The sequence below is a fragment of the Callospermophilus lateralis genome, chromosome 1, assembly GCF_048772815.1.
Source record: "Callospermophilus lateralis isolate mCalLat2 chromosome 1, mCalLat2.hap1, whole genome shotgun sequence".
NCBI lineage: Eukaryota > Metazoa > Chordata > Mammalia > Rodentia > Sciuridae > Callospermophilus > Callospermophilus lateralis.
In genome coordinates, this window is record NC_135305.1 from 211,038,852 (window position 1) to 211,061,344 (window position 22,493).

General features: G+C 56.8%; 2 protein-coding genes across 3 annotated transcripts; one reads left to right on the plus strand and one right to left on the minus strand.

Moving 5' to 3' along the window:
• The first annotated feature begins 4,314 nt into the window (after positions 1 to 4,314).
• Positions 4,315 to 10,361, plus strand: Cib3 (calcium and integrin binding family member 3). Of its 2 annotated transcripts, XM_076870713.1 has the most exons (6): positions 4,315 to 4,365; positions 4,570 to 4,604; positions 6,239 to 6,350; positions 7,568 to 7,715; positions 8,700 to 8,895; positions 10,340 to 10,361. In XM_076870713.1, exons 1-6 carry the CDS (start codon positions 4,315 to 4,317, stop codon positions 10,359 to 10,361), a joined length of 564 nt encoding a protein of 187 aa, XP_076726828.1. The 2 variants fall into 2 exon arrangements, with proteins under 2 accessions (XP_076726828.1, XP_076726835.1); XM_076870720.1 differs by lacking the exons at positions 4,570 to 4,604; positions 6,239 to 6,350.
• A 1,787-nt stretch (positions 10,362 to 12,148) lies between these two features.
• On the minus strand, positions 12,149 to 21,636 carry Hsh2d (hematopoietic SH2 domain containing). The gene is made up of 6 exons (XM_076870730.1): positions 21,598 to 21,636; positions 18,239 to 18,386; positions 17,198 to 17,287; positions 16,186 to 16,351; positions 15,390 to 15,524; positions 12,149 to 13,104 (listed from the first exon to the last, which is right to left on the minus strand). The coding sequence occupies exons 2-6, from the start codon at positions 18,361 to 18,363 to the stop codon at positions 12,529 to 12,531; spliced, it is 1,092 nt and encodes a 363-aa protein (XP_076726845.1). The 5' UTR covers positions 18,364 to 18,386; positions 21,598 to 21,636; the 3' UTR covers positions 12,149 to 12,528.
• Between the last annotated feature and the right edge of the window lie 857 nt (positions 21,637 to 22,493).

The window sequence follows — 22,493 nt, forward strand, 5'->3', positions numbered from 1 at the left end:
TGACCATCTAAGACGCGTCGGGGGCTCAGGCAGCGGCTCTGGCGGGACCTGAAATTTCTTTATGGCTCTTGTTAATACGGATATCACGAAATTGAAATTCGCTGCAGTGAAGAAGAAATATTGATAAAACGATGATGTTCAAAAGAGACTGTCCAGGAGGAGGGGGAGGAGGGGGGAGGGGGAGGAGGGGGAGGGGGAGGGAGGGGGAGGAGGGGGAGGGGAGGGAGGGGGAGGAGGAGGGGGAGGGAGGGGGAGGGGAGGGAGGGAGGAGGAGGAGGGAGAGGGGGAGGGAGGGGGAGGGGGGAGGGAGGAGGAGGAGGGAGGGAGGAGGAGGGAGGGAGGAGGAGGAGGGAGGGAGGGGAGGGGAGGGAGGGAGGAGGAAGAGGAGGGAAGGAGGAGGGGGAGGAGGAAGAGGAGAGAGAAGGAGGAAAGAGGAGGAAGGGGGGAGGGGAGAGGGAGGAGGAGGGGTGAGGGAGGAGGAGGAGGAAGGAGGAGTAGGAGGGAGGGAGGGAGGAGGAAGAGGAGAGAGGAGGAAGAGGAGGAAGGGGAAGAGGAGGAAGGGAGGAGGAGGGGAGAGGGAGGAGGAAGAGGAGAGAGGAGGAAGAGGAGGAAGGGGAAGAGGAGGAAGGGAGGAGGAGGGGAGAGGGAGGAGGAAGAGGAGGAAGGAGGAAGAGGAGGAAGGGAGGAGGAGGGGAGAGGGAGGAGGAGGGAGGGAGGAGGAGGGAGGGAGGAGGAAGGACTCCCATAGACTGCCTTTTCTCCAAAGGGCAAAGCGGTTTCATTGAGAAATAAAGGCAAATGAATCGACTTTGGGCTTAGATTGACTAAATCTCACGTTGGTGAGTTAATAAAGTTCACATCAAGGAAAATGAGTCACCCAAGGAAAAAAAGAAAACAGATGGGACGTGCTGGTTTCCTCCAGGGGTAGCATGTTGCAGAGTGTCACAACCAGGAGCTGACTGCACCGACCGCCGCCAGGTACCGAAAGTCCATCACAGCCAGATCCCCCCCCTGGGGCCGGTTGGCAACCAGCATCCTGGCTCTTCTTGACGTGTCCGGTTTTAAGAATGTGAATGATTCACATGTAACTTTTTGGGATGGGCTTTTCTTACTCAGCACAACCCCCTGAGATTCACCCAAGCCCTGTGACTGTCTTTGTTTCTTTTTCTTTTCTTTCTCTTTTTCCCTCTTTCCTTTTAAAGCACTGAGGATTGAACCCAGGAGAACTGAACGGCTGAGCCACATCCTCAGCTCTTTCTATTTTGAGACAGGGTCTCACTAAGTTGCTGAGGAGCACAAGGTCTTTGCCAGAAGCGGAGCAGACGCCAGCTCCATGCTCCAGAGCTTAAATAAACCTCTTTTTAAAGAATATAAATGATCCAGTCTCTGGTATTCTGTTATCACAACAGAAAATGGACTAAGACACCATCATTGGAGATAGGATGTCTTAGAAGCAGCCTCTGGTCCTTGTGGACATGGACACTAGCTGAGTAATCATAGTTAGCGCTCACAGAGCCTCTGGGAAGCAGGGGCTGCCTGCCTAGTCCTCAAGTAAGTCAAGCTTGCTGCCACCACAGGGCATTTGCACGAGCTGTGCCCACTGCCAGAAACTCTCTTCTCATGTAACCTGTTCCTTCACTTCCTTTAGGTCATTACTCAAATGCCACCCATCAGAGGAATCTTCCCCTCCCAATCCATGTGGCCCACCTTCCTCTCCCTCCCAGCCTTGTTATTTCATTTTGGAATTTAGCACTCCTGACTAGTTATGCACTTAGGACGCTCCAGAATGTGAGCTCCAAGACAGCACATGTGTGGCTTTTCTCACGGGTGTATCAGCAAGACCTGGGACAGCTCTGGTACACAGAGAGTGCTCATACTAATTAATAATTAATTGTCAGTCGTGGGGGCACAGAACCAGATCACCAAATGTCTGATGAGGCAAGGAATGTGGACTTCAATCACCAGGTGACAGGAGTAAGGAGATCTTGTTTTGTTATTGTCTTCATTTAAAAATAGAATAAAAAACATTTATTTACATGCAAAAAAAAATCACCCCTTTTGGAGTAATTCTATGAGTTTTGTCAAAAGAATACAGGCAGTGTATTCTTATCCAATTAAATTTGGCCTAATGCAGCTTCTGAATCTTGAGTCCCTACCTAGCCAACTGCAACCTAACTTAGTATGTAAACAAACCACAGCCTAAAAAAGAGTATGTTCTTGTAACAAAGAGCTGAGTCTCAACCAATCATAGCAGCCAAGCTTCCACCAATCACAAATTTCCAACCAACAAGCAATGCCCAGATAAGGCAAATGCCCAGCTGTAACCCATCAAGCTATTTCTGCCCAAGTGGCTGGGTGGAGCTCTCTGAACCTCTTTTGGTTCTGAGGGCTGATTCACCCACCATTCTTTGCTCAGGTAATTGTGATGAATTTAATTTGCCTAAACTTTTAACATATCCAACACTACACCTGCCCCCCCCCAAAAAAAAATTCCTTCATTCCCCTAACCCCATGAGAACACAAAACAGATTCCGGACATTTCATATAAATGAAATCATTCAATATGTGACCATTTAGGTCTGGATTCTTTTGCTGAGCATACATAATTTTTTACTTGGGTTGTGCATGTCTTTTTATTGTTGAGTTGTAGGAGTTCTTTATGTATTAGGAATACTAGTCCCTCATCAGATTTATGATTTGAAAATATTTTCTCCCATTCTGTGGGTATTACATGTTTTTGTGTGGACAGAATTTCCAAAATATTTGATTAGATTTTTAAAAAGAACAATTTTAATTCCATAGCAAGATTGAGTAGAATGTACGGAGATGTCCCATATGTTCCCTGTTCCTACACCTACATAGACTCCCATTATCAACATCCCCTTTGCAAGAAAGTATTGTACATCTGTTATAATTGATGAACCTACATTGATATGTCATTGTCCCCCAAAGTCCATAGTTTGCATTAAGGTTCTCTCTTGGTTGATCATAGGTTTTCACATTCCCCAGATAACTACCCAGGAATGTGATTGCAGAGTCTTGTGTAAATATGCTGAACTCTATTTAAAAAAAGAAAAAAAGAAGAAGAAAAGAAAAAAGAAAGAATCAACTTGCCAGCCCATTTTCTAAAGCCTCAGCAGCCACGGTGTATGAGAGTTCCAGTTGCTCCACGTGCTCATCAACATTTGGTATTGTCGGTTTTTTGTTTTTATTTTGAAGGTGCCCTTGGAAGGTCTTTAAAGCTTGATCAGAGCCATAATTTACACATGACTGTGCAGAGTTGGGTAGGAAAGAGCTGGTGAGGTTGGGGCGGGGAAGCCTGCTGGGAGGACTTGCAATGGTCCAGGGAGGATAAGGAGAGGGAAGACCCAAGAGTGTTCCTGGGGACTTGGAGAGTGGCACAGCCAAATACTGAGCAGGAGGGGGAAGTGGAAAGACTGGTGGTGCCCAGAGGGAGAAGGGGACGGAGGGCTCACCAGGGACCTGAGACCCTCAGATTCTCTGCCCAGGAGGACCCTGCTCTTGTATTTATTTATTTTGCAGTGCTGGGATGGAAACCAGGGTTGTGCACCTGCCAGGACTGGGCTCTGCCACTGAGCTTCACCCCAGCTGATTTGGGGTACCACTCAGGTCAGCAGCTCTTACACTGCATCTTCTCCCTGCAGGTGCACAGTGCCCATTAGACAAGTCCAACAACAGGGAACTCAATCTGGCATGATTTAATCCACTGCTTCTCAAGCTCTGACCCTGGATCACTTTCCTCAAGTCATAACAACATTTTAATAATAATAATAATAATAATAATCCTGATGCACACCCCAGAGTCTCATCTAGCTTGTTCACCATTATATTCCCAGCACCTGGAACTGGCTTATACCCAGCCATCGATCATCTATTTAAATCCACAGTATGAACCAATGATGGAGGTACTGACATAATTTCTATTTCTGCTCAGAGAAGTCAGGTGACTTACCCAAGGCTACACAGCGAGTGAGCAGAAGCTGGGATTTGAGCTGGATGTGCCCACAGCCTTCCTACCCTCTTGCCTGGTTCCCGATGGTGCCCTAGACCCCTGGCCACCCCCAGTGGTGGCGGACGTGGAGGGCTGCTCTGTGACCTCTTGCCCGTGGATGCATGGGTGGTTGCCCAGAGAGCTTGGCTGTAACTTGAGTCCCACAGGCTGGGGGTGATGGGGCGGGTGGGCAGGTGACAGCCAGGGCAGGAAGATTTGCCCGGACACAGGTGTGCAGCAGTCTGGTGACCCGTGTGGCCCTGGGGAGTCTGTCCTGGAGTCCGGCCTTCCGTCCTCGCCATATGGGCAACAAACAGACCATCTTCACCCACGAGCAGCTGGAAGCCTACCAGGTGGGTGACCGCGGCCTGGGGACCATGGCTTGGGTTCCTGGCCTGAGGATGGGGCAGCTCCCCTTCATCTGGGCTGCAGTCAGCAAGGCTCCTGGCAAAGCTCTGGATGCATCGGCCATCGGTGTGACTTTGGGGTGGCCCTAGGAGGCGGGGGAAGGAGGCCCCAGGGGCAGGGTCTGGTCAAGCCGACGCCTCTCTCCGCAGGACTGCACCTTCTTCACCAGGAAGGAGATCATGAGGTCAGTGCTGCAGGAAGTGCCGGGAGACCGCCATCCACTGCCGGCGGGTGCCCTCGGTCCACTAGTGTCGCTGATGTGGGGGGAGGTTCAGTCATGGTCCGAGGATGGAGGACCAGGCGGGAAGCTGAGGAGTCACATCCTGTCGTCTGTCACAGTCTCTATGCTGATGAGTTTGGGTTTTGTCCCAAAGGTGGCAGGGAGCCCTGGAGGGTGTGTGAGCAGGGAGGGGCGGGTCCCATGTGGAGTCATCTCCCCGGGGCCAGTGTGTGGAGGCTGGACTGGAGGCTGGAAGACCAGGGGCAGAATCCAGAGGCAGCTTTGGACTTGGCGGTAGCAAAGCGAGGGTGTGTGGAGGTGACCAGGGGCTTCTGCAGGTCCCTGGCGTGAGCCCAAGGAGATGGGCACAGATGAGTGGCCCACGTCATCGCTCAGCCTGTGGGACCATTGTCCAGGGGCCCCGACCCATGAACTTGGAGCTGTGAAACCCAAGCTGGCTGGGGTTCAGCTGCAGAGCCATCATGGCCAACGCCCCAGCCGTGTGGGCACGGGGCATCCATTATTAATGGGCACACTCCTCACCGGTGAGCCCCATTGTCTGCGTGAGGACAGCTTGCGGGGTCACCTTGGCCATCACGATCAGGTTACTGATGGGGAAACTGAGGTTCAGACGGGGCTGGGCTGATCTCAGGCCCAGGGCAGATGTGCAGGGCCCCAAGGAGTTGGAAGGCGGCAGGGCTCTGTCCCAACCTTCTGAAGTGTCCCACGGAACAACGGGGGCTCAGAGTGGGAGGGGACCCAGAGACCCAAACTCAGGATGCTGCCTAAGGGCACCTGCCAGGAGCTGGCCTTGGGGACTGAAGTTCCGGTGCCTGTGTCAAGTTTCTAGCCGTCATGCAGCCCAGGGGTTCCCGGCCTCCTCAGAGAAAGTCCCTAACAGCTTGGGGACCTCAGGGTCATCAAAGGTGGTCTCCGCAAGGCTGCCACTCACACGCACCAAGGAAGGTGTAGTGTCACCGGGTGAGGGTGGCTGGCGGAGCAGAGAGCTGGCTTTATGGCCTGGGCAGTGGTGTGGCATTCAGGGCTTTGCAAAACGCCTTTCATTTGTCCTTTCCAAAGATCCGAGTACCCTCTGTCGCCTCAGCCCTGCCCCATCACGGAGAGAGGGAGACCGTGAGAACCCGGGGAAGGGATCAGTAGAGGCAGGGTCTTGCCAACAATGCAACGGTGTCCAGAAATGCAGAGCTTAACCGAGGAGTCTCCGGAGACTTGTTGTGAAATGATCAGCCATCAGCACCTTCCTTTTCCTAAATCTGTCTTTCTGGCAAACTCCTATGCATACCTCTAAGCCCTACACCAAAGGCCCCTCCTCCAGTAAGTCCTTCCTTTTCTGTAACTTGCTTTCCTCTTTCTAGTCTTCCCCAGCCTTGGGTTTCTCAGCATCTTGGCCTTGTCCAGAGGTGGGGGGTCGAGGTGCCTGAGGCCAGCGCTGCGTAAGGGTCAGACTTGGGACTGAGGCATCGTAGGGACCCCGCCTCCCTTCTGGGTGGGGTGAACTGCTGCAGGTGTGAGACAGGAGGACAGGTCACCCCTCCCTCCTGGCTCCAGTCTTTCCTGACTTTTCCTCCCCACCCCAGGCTCTTCTATCGCTACCAGGACCTGGCCCCCCAGCTCGTGCCCCTGGACTATACCAGCTGCCCAGATGTGAAGGTGCCCTACGAGCTCATTGGCAGCATGCCAGAGCTGAAGGTATGCCTGGGCCTTGGGCAGGAAGGGGAAATCGAGTAGCGGCATCTCCCGCTGCACACCTACCAGTGAGGCTACAAGCACCCCCATTTTACAGATAGAAAAACCGAGGCTTAGAGAGGTCAGAGAACTTGTTCGTGTCACACAGCTGCAACGTAAAAGCATTGGAGAGTGGTAGAGCAGGCGACGAGCTGACCCAGGGGAAGGGCCAGTAAGAGCTGGGGGAGTGGAGGTTCGGTAACAGGAGCTGCTGGGTCTTCTTGGCTGGTGTTTGACACATGCGTTCTGCGTTTGAGGGGAACCTGAGAGAGCATGGCTGGCTGTGGGTAAGGGCTGCAGCCACCCCCTTGGTCTCCACTGGGGAATCTCAATCTTCAGATGCTCAAATCCTTCAAAGTGGCGCAGTTTTTGCATAGAAGCCACCGTGGCGCCCTCTGCACCTCGGAATCCTCTCTAGATGACGGGACACCCACGCACTCAGTTGTACACTGTGCCACTTAGGAGGAAATGGCAGGAGAAAGAAAATTGGCACAGATTTGGTTCAGACACGTTTTCTGAACATTTTCAATCTGTGGACTCTGGTACAGAAAAGGCAGACGGGAGACTGTTTCACTGCAAGCAATTCAGACACCCCTGAGGGGAACGGGATGAACTGGATTGGCAGAAAAAGGCTAGCATCAGGTCTGGCTAGAAGCAGGACCTCTGATGACAAGCTCGGGAATCCCCCTCCACCCCTCCTCCTCGCAGGAAGGGGCTCGGTCCCAGGCTGCCTCTCCTCAAGATAGCGGGAGGAACCCTTGCCACCTTTAGCTCCCGCAGCTCTTCCAGCTGCAGAAAGCGAGTCCCTCGCCCAATTTTTCAAAAAAAATATTCCAGGGCAGCCTCTGATTGGCTAGGTTGAGTCACATGCTCATGCCACAGCCAATCACGGTTGTAGGAGGAATAGAAATCTCTGGCCTCTGATTGGCTAGGTTGAGTCACATGCTCATGCAGAGCCAATCAAGGCTGTGGGAGGAACAGAAATCTCTGATTGGCCTTCCCCGGGCCATGTGGCTTCCCCTGGAGTGGAAAGGGGGTCCACAGCACAGGGACTTGCCTGAGGTGCTGTCAGGGACACAGGAAGGGAGCAGAGGGCACAGGAGGCAGGTGCAGAGGGTTGCACCACGTGGACCCTCCGAGGTCCCGCTCAGGAGGTGGCCTCCGTGTCCTTCCTGTGCCAGGACAACCCCTTCCGCCAGAGGATCGCCCAGGTCTTCTCCGAGGCCGGGGATGGCCACATGACCTTGGACGACTTCCTGGACATGTTCTCCGTGATGAGCGAGATGGCTCCGCGCGACCTCAAGGCCTACTACGCTTTTAAAATCTACGGTGAGTGCGCGACCTCGGGTGGGGACAGCCAACCCGATGGCGCCCTGTCACCGCCCCGTCACCGCCGTGTCCCCAGGTCTTCAAGGCCTCCTGACCCTGCCCGGCGCCCGCCCAGAACCCCAGCCCTTCCCCTTGCGCACTCGGAGCCAGCCACGCGGGCCGTGCCGTCCCAGGCCCTTGCCCCAGCCGTGACCTCCGCTGCAGCACCCTCCCCTGGCCCTTTCTTACCCTCCAGGTCGAGGTGGGTGAAAAGCAGGCCCTGCCCCTGGCTCCCAGTTCCACGATCTTTTGTGTCACCCAACACCAGGCAACGCTGGCTCTCATTCATTCGTCTGTTTGCTCGTTCTTGTTTGCTCTCCAGGGATACCCAGGGGTGGTGACAATGTCTGTTTAGGGCACCATCTGTCTCCTGTGCCTGGCACATACTAGCTGTTCAGTACATATTTGTTGAGATGAATCACTGAATGAAAGTAAAGCAGGTATCTCAGAATCCAACACCTAGTTGGCACTCAGTAAATGCTCCTGAGTGAATGAACGAAAAACAGTTATCCTAGTGCCCAACACGTAGTAGGTGTTCACTAAATACTGGTTGAGTGAATAAAATAAAAGTTATCACGGTGCCTGACACACAGTAGGCCCTCAGTATGTACTTTTGGGATGAATCAATGAAAAATAACTATTTTTCATTGATTCAGATGTGCCTGGCACACAGTAGGCACTCAATTCTTGTTCAGTGAGTAAATAAAGGAGAATGTTATCATGGAGTCTGGCACACAGTGCACACGGTATTTGCTGAATGAATGAGTGAACTCCCAGCAGCCCCGGCCCAACTCCAAAGCGCGACCCAGATTCCAGCCTGAGGGTCCTGGTGGTCTCCCGGTGCCTGGGATTCCTTCCTGTAACACTGGGACAGATGTGCTGACAGGTAGCCCAGCTTCCTGTCCCCTGGGTCCCATCCCACACTCCCCACCGTCTGCGCCACAGACTTTAACAACGATGACTACATCTGTGCGTGGGACCTGGAGCAGACGGTGACCAAGCTGACGCGGGGGGAGCTGAGCGCGGAGGAGGTGAGCATGGTGTGCGAGAAGGTGCTGGATGAAGCTGACGGGGACCACGACGGGCGGCTGTCCCTGGAAGACTTCCAGAACATGATTCTGCGGGCTCCTGATTTCCTCAGGTGATGTCCCCGGCACCCCGTTCCGCCCACTTCCTTGCACACAAGGGGCCCTTACGGAGATTGTTCACATACTCCATTTTTCCAGATTCCTCTGTGGATTCATTTGTGACCTTGGGAAATTTTCTCAATTTCCCTGGTCTCAGTCCTTGCATCTGTACAATGGGGACCAATAGGAACCCCACGGTCACCTCTGGTGGGTGGATGTGGCTCTTTGGTCAAGTGCCACACTGCTGGACTTGGGTCTGAATTACCTGAATAGTTTTGCAATGAACAGACTGTGCAACTGGACTTGGCAGCCTGCAAGGAGACTCAGAGCCCCAGCCACAGGGCTGATATGGAGGCTGAGTGAGTCCACACAGGGCTGACCAATGTCCACCCTGTTTGTGTACTTTCTGTGAGCTAAGGTTGGTTTTTTTTTTTTTTGTTTGTTTGTTTTTTTACATTTTCCAGTGATGACATTCCATGACAGGGAAAATGGTAGGAAATTCAGAATTCTGTGGCCACAAAGATTTTCTTGGCACACAGCCACGCCCATGCATGGACATATGGCCCATGAGTGCTTTTGTGCAGTTGATTTGCTGCACAAATATCAACTATTTGTTCTTTGCAGAATAAGGCTGTGGGCCCTGTGTTAACCTATAGGGAGGATTTAGGGTGGTGTCTGGCACACAGTAGGTGATCAGTAAGACCTGCTGTCCTGCTCTTCTTGCCGTTATTATCCATGATGTCCTTCAGTGCTCGCAAAGACCTCCTCTACCCTGACCCAGCAGGACGGGTCTCCTGGCAAACAGAGATCAGAAAATGGAAACTGGTGGAACTCACTGGCCGGGCCCTGTGCCCCCACACCCTCAGCCCGGCCACCCTCACTCTAGTCCCACTGAGGGACAGCCTTTATCCCCATTTTACAGAGGGCTACACTGAGTCCATGGCAAGTCTGGGGTGGAGCTGGGATGTGAACCCTGGTCCAACAGCAGAGCACGGTGGTGCAGCCTGTGAACCCGGCAATTCTGGAGGCCGAGGCAGAAGGATCACAGTTTGGAGGCCAGCCTCAGCAACTTAGTGCGATCCTGTCTCAAAATAAAAATAAAAAAGACCAGATAAAAAAATAAATAGATAAAAATAAAAAGGATCAAGGGCTGGGGCTGCAGCTCGGTGGCAGAGCACTTGCCTAGCATGTGTGAGGCCCTGGGTTCCATCCTCAGCACCAAGGAAAACAAATAAGATAAAGGCACCGTGTCACCTACAACTACGGAAAGAGGACCGAGGGGGCAGCTCAGGGGTAAGGTGCCCCTGGGTGGCTCGATCCCCAGGACAAGAAAAAAAAATTGCTTGAGAGAGTCCTTCTCCCCGGGTTCCCTGCCTGCCTCCGGGACTCAGGGTCGGGAGGCAGGGGACTCGGGGCGGCCTTGTCCCTGAGGCTGACTCCTTTTCTCTCTGCACACAGCACCTTCCATATCCGCATCTGAGAGCACCGCCCTGAGGATCCGGCCAAGGAGGGCAGGGGAGCCCCCACCCCACTGTGGACTCTGGCCTCCCCGGCGCTGGAAATAAACAGGAGGCACTGAGTCACCCTTGCCGAGGGACACACTTTCCATCCTAAACCTGGCAGGTGGGAGGGACAGGCTTGGAATCTTGTCTCTACCCTTTGCTGGGTGATCTTGGGTGTGGCCCGCCCTCTCTGGGCCACTGTTTGTTCAAGGAATGAGCTGGCTTCTGGATCTCTCCACCGTGAAGGCCGGGAGGGCGTGTTGTGGGTCTCCACGGGCAAAACGGAGGCAGGGAGAGGAGGCGCACCCTGTCCCACCCGTGGTCCTTGAGCAGAATCTCACCACAGGCTGCTCGGTCTGTGCCGGTACCCCAGGTCCATCGAAGGGACTGAGGCTCTGATGACTCGTCAGCTCTGCCGTGGGGACGCCTCGGAGGGGGAGGGATTAGGAGTGGCATTCACTGAGGTGGGCAGGGTACTTTGGGTTTGCGTTTGGAGGAAGACCAAGGCCTTCTGTGAGTCATTTGCAGTGTCTGGCTCGTGCCCAGGAGCACCTCACTCCACACCTCCTTATCTTGAGAACTCCGGGAGCATCATGCCACTCCACCTGGGGTTGCCCCAGGACCTTCTTCCGTGGCCCCAGTCTATCCAAGGGGCTTGCAGCTAATGCCAGGTCCAGGACCATCCCGGACACCTCCACTGTGCCTCCTTTCTAGAGAGCTTACCCCGACCTTGACCCCTGAAGATCAAGCACCCCTGTGCCAATACTCCAGGTTTTGTCCACATCTTGCTGGTTCCTCCTGAGGAGTGACGGCCCTTCTTCCCATTTTCCAGACCCAGAGAGGTCTCGATTTGCCAAAAGTCACACAGCTCATTGACCTAAGATTCCCTGCAGAGCCCATCCTCAACCACAAGACCAGGCCACCTCCTCCTTTTCCTTTTTGGGTGGTCCTGGAGTGGAACCCAGGTGCTTGTGGACACTACATCCGCGGTGCTTTTAAAATTTGATTTTGAGACAAGGACTCACTAAGTTGCTGAGGGCCTTGCTGAGTTGCTGAGGCTGGCCTCGAACTTGTGATCCTCCTGCCTCAGCCTCCCAAGTAACTAGGATTATGGACGTGAGCCACTATGCTCACCAGCTCATTCCTTATTGAAAAGAAAGGGGCTCACATTGCATCTCCTGATGCTGCTGCAGATGAAGTCCTACTGTGCGACAAGCTCAGGAGGGAGGAGGGTGTGAGTAGCCCTGCTTGCCACCACCACTTGTATGAGAACATACTTGGAACTGAGTCTATAAATCCCAGCTCTGTGGTGGCGGAGGTTCCTGCCATGTGGTTTCAGAGTATGCAAAATGGCTCAGCTTTCAATCCTGATGCTCACACCCTGCTGCCTCTTCTCTGAACCTCAGTCTCTTCTTCAGAATGTGGAGCGTGGCCCTACGGCATAGGCTTGCTCAGGAACATGTCCAGTGGTCTCCTGGTATCCTCAGAGATTGGTTCCAGGACCTCCCCTCATACCCAAATCCACAGGTGCTCAAGTCACTTATAGCAAATGACACCGTGTTTGCATATATCCTGTGCATGGACACACAGGACTTTAAACATCTCTAGATGATTTCTAATACATAATAAGGTGCAGACGCTGCAGACATAGCTATTAAAACTATATTTTTTAGGGAATAATGGCAAGAAAAGAAGTCCATACATGTCAGGATAGGTAGCATTCTGTCTTTAATATTTTTTTTATCTGTGGTTGGTTGAACTGGAGGTATGGACCTCAGATGAAGGTCTGGCACACAGTAGGCATCTCAAGCCACCCCATGACTATTATTATTACTGTTGCTGTTGGTCGTACTGGGACTGAACTGGGGGAACGCTACACTACCTCTGAGCTGCACCCCCAGACCTTTGTATATTTTTGAGTCAGGGCCTTGCTGGGTTATTGAGGCTGGCTTTGAATTCGTCCTCCTGCCTCAGCCTCCGGGCTGCTGGGATTCCAGGCATGCGCCCTGGCCGGCTGCACCTGCGATTACTATTACTCAGCAGGCTGTCCTGCTGGCAGCTGCAGGACTGGGTCCCCCAAGCTCCCGAGGACCAGCAGCGCGGGACGGCGGCCCCTGGTCGTGGTCCTGGAGCTGGAGAGCGCCCCTAGCAGTACCCGGGGGCGAAGGGCGGCGGCGGCAGGTACTCCTCAGGCAGCAGGTCCTCCGCAGGCTCGGCCACATCGTCGGGCCCCGGCGTGGCCTCTCGGGAAGACAGGGCCCTCGCCACCAATGGGTGCCAGCCCCTAGCCGCCGGGGTGGCCCCGCTCCAGCTCACGGGCCTGGCGTCCTTCCTGGCGGAGACGTCCCTGTGTCTTGGAGCCTGGGGCTGCGGGGGGTCAGAGGCTGTGGCCACACACGGGTCCCCGGAGACACTGTCCTTCCAGGCCGCCTCGCCTGAGTGCTTCCTGCTGTCCGCCCGGGGCCTGGGGCCGGGGGTCCCCCGTGCCGGCCTGGCCTCCTGGAGCGATGACCTCAGGGCCGCCAGGGCGGAGCGGAACTGCGGCTGCGCGATCCGGCCCGACGCGGGCAGCGCCTTGAGGCTGCTCCAGAGCCTCTGCCCGGCCTCCCTGAAGGGCCTCGCGGGGCAGGAGGAAGCGGCTTCCCCGGGGGGCGCCCTGCCCGGCTCTGCAGAGGGCTTTCTCGCCGTCGTGGGGTGGAGCAGGGCTGGCCTCAAGGGGACCTGCAAAGGAGAGACGGCGACACCCGGGCCAGGTCACCCACCAGAGCTCTGAATCGGGGCCTGCCCCCCCCCAGGCTCGGAAACGCCCGTGTGAACCCCCAGCCCCAGCCCCTGCCCTCCCTCCCTGTCTCAGGACGTGGCTCCCCGTGTCCCCGGGAGCTGGGCCAGCTGAGCCGCGGTCCCCCAGCCCCATGCGCGCGGATGTAGAGCAGTGACCGTGAGCACAGGGCCATCGGGCCATCTTGGCCGCCGGGTGTCCTACAGTGCCCGACGATGCCACTTCTTCCTCTGCTGGTGGCGCTCACTCCCAGGGCCTCCAGGGGGTCAGGTGCCACCACCCCACTGTGCCCCAGAGGAGCTTTACTTCTGGTGACAGGCAGCGCAGTGGGTGTGGCCGACGGTTCTGGCACACAAACCGCCCACCAGGCACGGGTCACGGAGCCACAGGGAGCTTTCATCTCCGTGATGATCTCAGGGGACCATCCCACCTGTGGCCCAGTGTCAGCCTACATGTCACCGGGCCGTCACAGGGCCACACTGAGGTCTGCCAAGCTGCAGGCACAGCCATGTGCCGAGCTCCTGCGGCTCCACAAACCCTTGTTTAGGGACACGGAATCCAGGGGCCACCTGCTTATGAAATGCCACTTTACTGGTCGTTTCTTAAACAACTTAAAACCTTTTTTTAAAGCCACGCTTAACGCCGGGCCGGACAGAAACAGGCAGGGGATCGGATGTGGCCGAGGGACGTCTGCAAAGCCCTGGTCCACCCAGCGGATCGGGATGCCATCTGTGCCAGCCCTGCCCACGGCCCCCCTGCCCACCTCCGGCCTTAAGCGCTTCCAGCCCCAGTCCCGCTCCCACGTGCCACCACCCGGGCCTTCTCACTGGGAGTCTCCAAGGGAAACGGAGCCCGAGGGTCTCCTAAGGGCAGGTGGAGGACCAGAGCCCCAGCTCCCTTCCCCGGGGACAGCTGAGGCCCATCCCGGGCACCCTGGGCCCCGCCAGCCACTAGAGTAGCCTGCACGGCCAAGTGTCCGCCAACCCCATCCCTCTGCCCTGCCTGCTCCCTAGCTTCCAGACTGTCAGCTCCCAAACAAAGAGGACCAAGGGACCCTGCCCAACGACTGTGTCCCTCTCCCCTCCCCCTCTGCCTCCAGGCCAGCAGCAAGCTTCCTTCTAAGATGTCACCACTATTCACTCTGTTCCTGCCCCAGGGCGCTGGGGCTGGGGCCTCACAGAGCCTCCACCCTGCTTCCCACAGCTCCCTCCGCAGCCAGCAATGTCATCACGCTGGCCTCTCATGGGGCTTCCCCACACATCTGGAACAGAGGCCCCTGCGAAACCCGGTGCTCCGCCTTCTGACAACTCCCCCTCACTACCTGCACGCCCATCCACAAACTGCACTTTTTATTGTTTTTTGTCACACTGAGCTCCAGGACCTTTGCGTGTGCTGTTCCCTCTGCCTAGGTGCCAGTCCTGATCGCTGTGTGAGGCTGGCTCCTCCTTGACCTCCACAGCCCAGCTCTAGGCAGCCTCTTCCAGGAAGCCTTCCCTGACTCCCTCGGCCTGCACCCCCGCTGATGTCCAGCACACTGGCTGTCAGAACGGGCCTGGAGGGAGGTTAGGCCTCCACCTAGGGGCACCTGAAGGTCCACACTGCCCCAAGAAGCTGGGACACAGGAGTTCATTTATTCATTGTCTCCTCGACGGATTCATCAGTTGAGCTCCTTCAATATGTCAGGACTTCTCTGGGGGGTGGAGTGAGAGAAGCAGCGGAGAACATGCTAGGAGGACTCCGCAGCCTCCCAGAGAAGCCCACAGGAAACACAAACCCAGAAATAAACAAGGGCTTTTTAAGCCACAAGGAGTTCTTTGCAAGGAATGAAGAGGGTAATGGGCGGGTCCGCTGGAGGTCCAAAGATGGGATGGAGACACTTGAAGGAGAATTAAAAGAAGCCAGGCACGGAAATCTGGGGGGAGGAGAACAGAGCACGTGCCAAGGCCCTGAGGTGGGGGCCAGTACAGGGAAAGGCTCAGAGGAAGAAGGAGCATGTGCAAAGATCCTGAGGGTAACTGGTGCATCCAAACAACAAAAGGAATGGCCAAGGGGCTGGAGCAGAGCTGAGGTTGCATTTGGATTGTAATCTCAGAGCCTTCCCTTGGACAGCTTTTAGGCACCTAGTTATAGGATCAAATTCTCTTTTTAGAGTCTCTCTGGCAGCCATTGGTCATTCTCTACTCCTGCCTCTCCCACAGATCAAACGTGTCCTTTTCCCATCACATACCTTCTCAGGTGCAGCCACTGAGCAGGAGGAAGGTCTTTGATGTTCCCCGAGGCCAGGGACAGGCCTGGTGGCCTCCTCTGCCAGTGCACTGGAGTACAGGAAGAGATCCTCATAATCCACGTTTGCCGGATCCTTCTGCAGGGCCAAGGGACCTATGTTTAGTTTCTTGGAAGCGGAAAGACTGAGGTCCTGGACACACCCTGGAAAGCGGGTCCCAGACTGTCCTTCTCTAGTAGTTTTAGGATGTAGGCCACGCCCAGGTCCTACTAAGGAAACATGCCCCACCCACAGCTGCTACTCAGGCCCTGGGCCACGCCCACGAGCCTTATAAGGAGCTGCATCCTGCCCTCCCCATAGTCTTAGGCCCTGGGCCACGCCCACCAAGCCTTATAAGGAGCTGCATCCTGTCCTCCCCAGTCTTAGGCCCTGGGCCACGCCCACGAGCCTTATAAGGAGCTGCATCCTGCCCTCCCCATAGTCTTAGGCCCTGGGCCACGCCCACCAAGCCTTATAAGGAGCTGCGTCCTGCCCTCCCCAGAGTCTCGGGCTCTAGGCCACGCTCAGGGCCTTGAAGGCAATGTCATCCCTACAGATCAGCCACGTGCACCCCCCCCACACACACACAGGCGCTCCGGTGACCTCAGCGTGAAACCATGGGCGCCAGGATAGGGACAGCGAGGGCAGCAGTGACAGGGGCTGCCCACTGCGGGAGTGGCAGCAGCAGAAGCAGGAGAGGGGACTGACCCCGAGGTCCTGACCCCGGAGGGCGCCGTGGCCCTGGGGATCCCACCCTCACCTGCCCGCAGGGCTGGGTCAGCAGCTCCTCGTGGGGCCAAATCGGCTTCTGCTGGTGGAAGGTGACCAGGGCATCCAGCGAGGCGTGCGCTGCCTTCTCCCCAGGGATCACGAGGCTCCCGTCGTCCAAGAGCTTCACCATGAAGTGGCGGCAGCAGTTCGGGGCCCTGCAGAGTCGCTGCGGGGTGATGGCTCGTCCTTCCACTCACCCCCCTGAGCCTTCCACTCCAAGCCCTTCCTAACCGGCCGTGCCTCAGTGTCCCCGTTTATGACAAGAGGTGACCAAGGCTGGCCTCAGGAATTCTCGCGAGAGTGAAACAAGCGCTTCAGGCCAAAGCTGAACGCAGTGCCTGGCTGGGGATAGAGAATGGCTAGAACTCGGAACAATGGAAATTTCAGGCTCCATCCAGTCCAAGGCTGTGTGCCTAGCACACAATAGGTGCTCAATAAATGCTCAGTTAATCAAATGAATTAGTATTCCTTTATTACAGACGATGATTTTGCAGGAGGCTCAGAGAGGCTGAGTAACATGTCCAAAGTCCTACAGCTTGTAATGGCAGAGCCCGGCCCAAGTACCTAACTCAGGCCTGAGTTTTTCCCATTGTAACTCTTTCATGGGACACTTCGATTTTTAACCTTTGACCTAGAATCCTTTGGATTTGCCTGTTGAAAAGTGGTTTCATGCTTCTGAATGCTCTGAGATGCCAATCACGACTGAAGTCTTGGTCTGCCCTAGGTTTCCTAGGGCTAATTAGATGGTGAAGGGGGAGGCATGGCGGTAGCCACTCTCAGAATCCCCAGAAGCTCCTGGCCTCAAGTCACCACCATGCCTTGGATTCAGCTATGTCTGCTGGATACAGCTAGACCTGCAGCCATGACCTCCAGCCAAATGTGGCTGGATCGGCACATTGTCTGCTCCCTAGGAAGCTGTGGTGTGCAGCACCCCTTGCCCTCTCAAAGAAGCCCAGGCCCGCCTACCCCCATCCTGCTCTGGCCCTCAGCCCAAGCCTTACTTGTAGGAAAGAGTGTAGCCCACGTGGCTGTGACTGACCCTGATGAGAAAGGCCCCCAGTGGTTCTGACGCCAGCAGGTCCTCAGCAGCCCTGGAAATGTACACACAGGAGGGACATGGCCATGGCACAACTGCCCAGCACATAGGGGCCACACAGCCGTGGTGGCCAGCTCTTCTGGTTTTCTGCACTGAACGAATAACCTAAATCCAAATTTTCTCCCAGTTGTTTTAGATCTTGGGATAGTCAGGGACAGAGGCGAAGAGGCCATCAACTCTGGTGACAATGATCCGGGGCTGATCTCCCATCAAAGCACCTTTGGGTGAACTGAGAGCCCCAGGTAATGGAGCAGGAGCTGTGGCAGGTGCACTTCACCTCAAAACTCAGCTCAGCCGCTCCCTGGCTGTGTGACCTCAGGCAGGTGTCTCTCCCCTTCTGACCCTCAGCTAAGGGGAAAGTAAGCCTCATTCCCAGGGCTGGTGTGAAGGACCTGCTCCCTCCCAAGTGCTCCCCACATGTTCACTATGGCTACTAATTTTCTTCCTTCTCCCCTCCTCTTGGCTTTCTGAATGTGCAAAGGTTTTAGGCAAATACTATGCCATTTATAGAGGGACTTGGGCATCTAGGGATTTGGGTGTCCAAGGGAGGCCCTGGAACCAACCCCGTGGACACAGGGGGACGGCTGCACGTTGGTTGGATCCTGAAGGTTGAGGGCCACTGGTTGGGGACCGTGTTAAGAAGGATTCTGAGGCTGCATCCTGCTATCACTGGTTGGTGCCACCCACCTGGGTAAGGTGGCAGGTGCTGCCAGGTGCCTGGGAGAGCTGGCCTGGTGGCAGAGAAAAGGTGAGACCTAGAGAGGAGAAGTGACCTGCCAAGGTCACACAACAGGCGCACGGAGGAAGCAGGACTCCAGCCTGAGGCCCCAGAGCCCCTTCACCCTGTGTCACGTTGAGCTGAGCGGAGCCCAGGATGCTGCAGGGACAACTGCTGGTGGGTGGGGGAGGGTAGAAAGAGCAGGGGGAGGGCAGGGTGTGTCCTCACTCTCGTGAGATGGCACCGTGGAACCACTCGGGGACACTGCCTTGGGCCAGCTGGCTCATCTGTGTGTGCACAAACCAGTCCAGTCGCGGGGGCAGCGGCGGGGGCAGCCTCTCGGCCTCGGCCATGGCTCCCAGGGTCGGGCGGCCACCTGGGGGTGAGAGGGGCAGGGTCAGGCTGGCCCCTCCCCATCCCTGCTCCCAGCTGGGGAAGGCTCCGCTGGCCTCCGCTGACCTCTGCTGGCCGGGGTCAGCCGGCTCCAGCCCTGGGCTTCGGAGACCCACCAGGTGCCATTCATTCACTGACTGCTCCCAAGTCTCCAAGGACCTTTCCTTTGACTTCAGTCTTATCAGGTCACTGCCAGGGGGGCCTGGGAGCCCCCTTTATGAATAACTGCCTCCGGTGCAGTTCAGGGGCGCTGCTCAGGGGCAGCGTGGTCGCCCAGTGGGTGCGGCTCCCTGCGCAGCACCGGAAAATGGAACAAACCAAAGGCGCGCACAGAGCAGGTGGGTTTGCTTGGTTTCGTTTTTGCTTTTGCGGGGCTGGGGATGGAAGCCTGGGTCCCTTCCCCTGAGCCCTCCCCAACCCTCTTTATTTTTTGAGACAGACCCTGGCGAAGTTGCTGAGGCTGGCCTCAAACGTGCGATCCTCCTGCCTCAGCCTCCTGAGTCACCGGGATCGCAGCTGTGCACTACTGCGTGAGGCATGTAAACATCAAGTCCGTGTCAATGTCCCCAGAGGGCTGAGGAGGTGACGGAATGATGAGCGATGGAGGAGATGGTGGCCAACAGCCTGTTGCCATGGTTTCACTGAACACTAAGGGGCCACGTGGCCTGCAGTGGCTCCTGCCACCAGTGCTGCTGAAGGTGGCGGCCACATCAGCGCCCCTGCCGCGTGCTAGCAGCAACATTCCCACAACTTCAAGTTCAACTACTCTGGGCTTGGAGAGTCCCTGACGGGAGCTGACGGGACAGAGCACTGATTTGCCAGACTCCCTGCAGGAGTCCCCGGTGCCCCGGTTTCTGTCCCCAGCCTGGAGCTCCGCCCATCTGGCTCTCGGGGTCAGGAAGGCTCGCAGCTGGGCTGTTCCCAAGGGAGGGCCCAGGACCCCAGCAGCCGCTATTGACCTCCTCAGGTGACAGGCACAGCCCTGGGTGTGGCCCAGGGAACTCCTGAGCAGGCGCAGTCAGCAGGAAGCCCGCCCTCCGCACCCGCCTGCAGCCCCGAGACCTCGGCCAGCTGGAAGGTTCTGGTCTGGCTCTGCCTCTGGGGCTCCCAAGGAGCGGGTGACAAGCAGTAAGGAGCCTGGAATTCCCCAACAAGATCCTAAAGAACAAGAAGCAAAGCCAAGGGTCAGCCCAGGGTGGAGTCCAACTAAAGCTTCTTCCCAGCAAAGGAAACAATCAAGAATGTGAAGGCAGCCCACGGAGAGGGAGGGTCCTCAACTCAACACCCAGGAACAGCCGGAACGGGCAAGGACCCAGCAGACGCTTCCCTGGTCAACAGTGTGTGGAAAAACGTTCACCGTCTCTGGCAGTCAGAGATGCAAAACAGACTCACTGAGATGCCACCTCACTCCAGTCGAATGGCAACCATCAAGAGTACAAGCAACAGTGAGTGTTGGCAAGGATGTGGGGAAAGGCACACTCAGACACTGCTGGTGGGACTGCAAGTTGGTACAACCACTCTGGAAAGCAGCATGGAGATTTCTCAGAAAACCTGGAATGGAACTACCATATGACCCAGCTATCCTACTCCTCAGTCTATACCCAAAGGACTTAAAAACAGCCTACTACAGGGACACAGCCACATCAATGTTTATAGCAGCACAATTCACAATAGCTAACTGTGCTATATATACACAGTGGAATATTACTCAGCCAGAAAGAAGAATGAAATTATGGCATTTGCCACTAAATGGACAGAACTGGACACTATCATGCTAAGTGAAACAAGCCAATACCCCAAACCAAAGGCCAGATGTTCTGATATGTGGATACTAACACCCAATAAATGGGGGTGGGGGAGAAGAATAGAAGTTCATTGGATTAGAGGAAGGGGATGAAGGGAGGGGAGGGGGATGGGAATTTGGAGAAACAGTCAAATGAGTGGGATGTGACTTTGCTGTGTTCATATAGGATCCAGGGCCAGAGCAACCGGCAGCATGAGCAATCTTGGGGAGGGAGGTCAGACTCCGTGTAAGTATGACGAGTTGGAGACCCTGCACTGTCATGAGAATCAAAAGGAACAAATTAAACGAATAAATAAATAAATAAAAAGGAAACAAGGAGTCGGAGTTGGAGGCGATGATCCAGCTGGTTTCCAGTTTAGCGCACCCCTCGGCCGCTGTGTGACCCTTGTCACCTGACCTCCTGGGCGTAATAGTCACCTGCTCAGGTGCCGCTGAGGCCGAGGACGTGTGCTGCGGGATGACGTGATTGCGGGGTGACAGGGCTGTGGGTCCCACGGATCACGACAGCTGAGTAACTCCTGGGCCTGGGGCCCTCCCTGGGCCTTTCTGTTCGCCCTGTTTAGATCCCCGAGTCCCTGCGCTGGCGTCACCACGGCCCGTGCAGGTGACAAGCTGCTAAGTGACACCTCCTCGGGACGCAGCCCCCTGGTTAAGGTGCAGGCGACTCTGTCTGCGGAAGCAGCCCGGCCAGCCCAGGACCTTTTTTCCCCTTGGAGGCCAGGGCGGCCTCTGCCTCTTCGGGCCTCCTGCCCTGGGCTCCTCCTCCCCTCTCCTTCGCCGCGCTCCCCCAGAAGCTGGGGCTCTGTCTCCGCCTCCACCGACGGGGCTTCCTGACCACCAGGCCCACGGCTGCTGTTCCGTCTGTCCCCTCGGACCCCGCATCGCCCGCCCCGGCAGGGCACCGGAACATGTGCTCATGGGGAGCGGGGGCTGCTGAGGCTCCAGCCGCGGCCTCCCGCACCCCCGAGAGGCGCCCTAGTCCCAGACTCCCCACCCGCCGCCTTCCTGGGCGCCCCCCACCGGGGACTTGAACCCAGGGCCGAGCAGGCCAGGCAGGTGCTGCCTCTGAGCTGCCCCGCCCGCCTGATTTCCACTGTGAGAGGGTGTCACTGCGCTGCCCAGGCTGGCCTGGGGCTGGGTGACAGGAGGGCGGGAGCCCGGCTTCCTGCACCCCTTTGCTGCAGCCCCAGCCCCTGCCAGGACAGCGCCTCCCAGCTCCAGGGCCACTCCTGGTGCCCCTTCCTCCAGGAAGCCCTCCTCCCAGCTCTGCAGACAACCCCTCTGCCTCGGGGACCTGGGGACTTGGCCCCCCTGTCCCTGCTGCTGGCCCAGCCCCCCCCATTCCCAGCCTGCAGGGGCCCCTGCGGGGGCTGAGGGAGGGGACAGGTACCTGGGGACCCTGGGTGCCGGCTCAGCCTGGTTTCGCTCCGGGCGGTGCAGGGGCAGGGCTCACCCGCCGCGGGTTCCTGCTTCCTCCAGCGGTGAGCCCCGGGGCGGGGCGCCACCCAGCCAACCGCGGTCCAGGTGGAGGGAGGTGACTCCCACCCCAGGCCTGCACAAGCCTTCACTGAGTCCCTACTGTGTGCCAGCCCCGGGGGCCACAGGGAGGACCCAGGCAGGGCAGACCCCACCCCCCTGGTGACGTGTTCCACCCAGAATGCAGACGGCCCAAGTCGCCCAGGTCCCCACTGCCAGGTGGAGCCAGTCAGGAAGGGCTGGTGGCAGCCCCAGAGGAGCCCAGGGGACCTGGAGCAAGGGGCACAGGAGGCAAGAGGAAGCCAACCCGACTGGGGGGGGGGCAGAAAGGGGGCAGGAGGTGTCCCTGCAGCATGTGCAAGGCCCACAGCTGGACCCAGCCTGGACCGGGCTGAGGTCTCACCCGGCACAGGGTCCCCTCAGACTGTCTCTGTGGAAACGCACTTGACCTTGTGTCTCGGGATCCTGTTGGTGTCAGGCCCAGGAGACCACCTGCTCCCTCTCTGTTCAGCTGTTTCTTCTGTTTTAAACTAAGCGAGAGCACTTGAGGGCTCCACGTGCACTGAGGGCCAGGGCGCAGGCCTGAGGGGCAGCTGGGACCCGCTGTGTGCGGCTGCCCGCCCTCGGCCCCCGGAGCGCACAGGCAAAACCACTTCCTCCTCGTGGGGCAGAAACAGCCTGTCCTCGTCCTGGTGGCTGGCCTATCAGCCTGGCCCAGCTGGCCTCCCAGACCCCACTGTGGGATCCAGCTGGCTCCCCCGCCAGCTCTCCCTCACAGAAATGGGTTGGGGGAGGGTCTGGAGTCTGTGG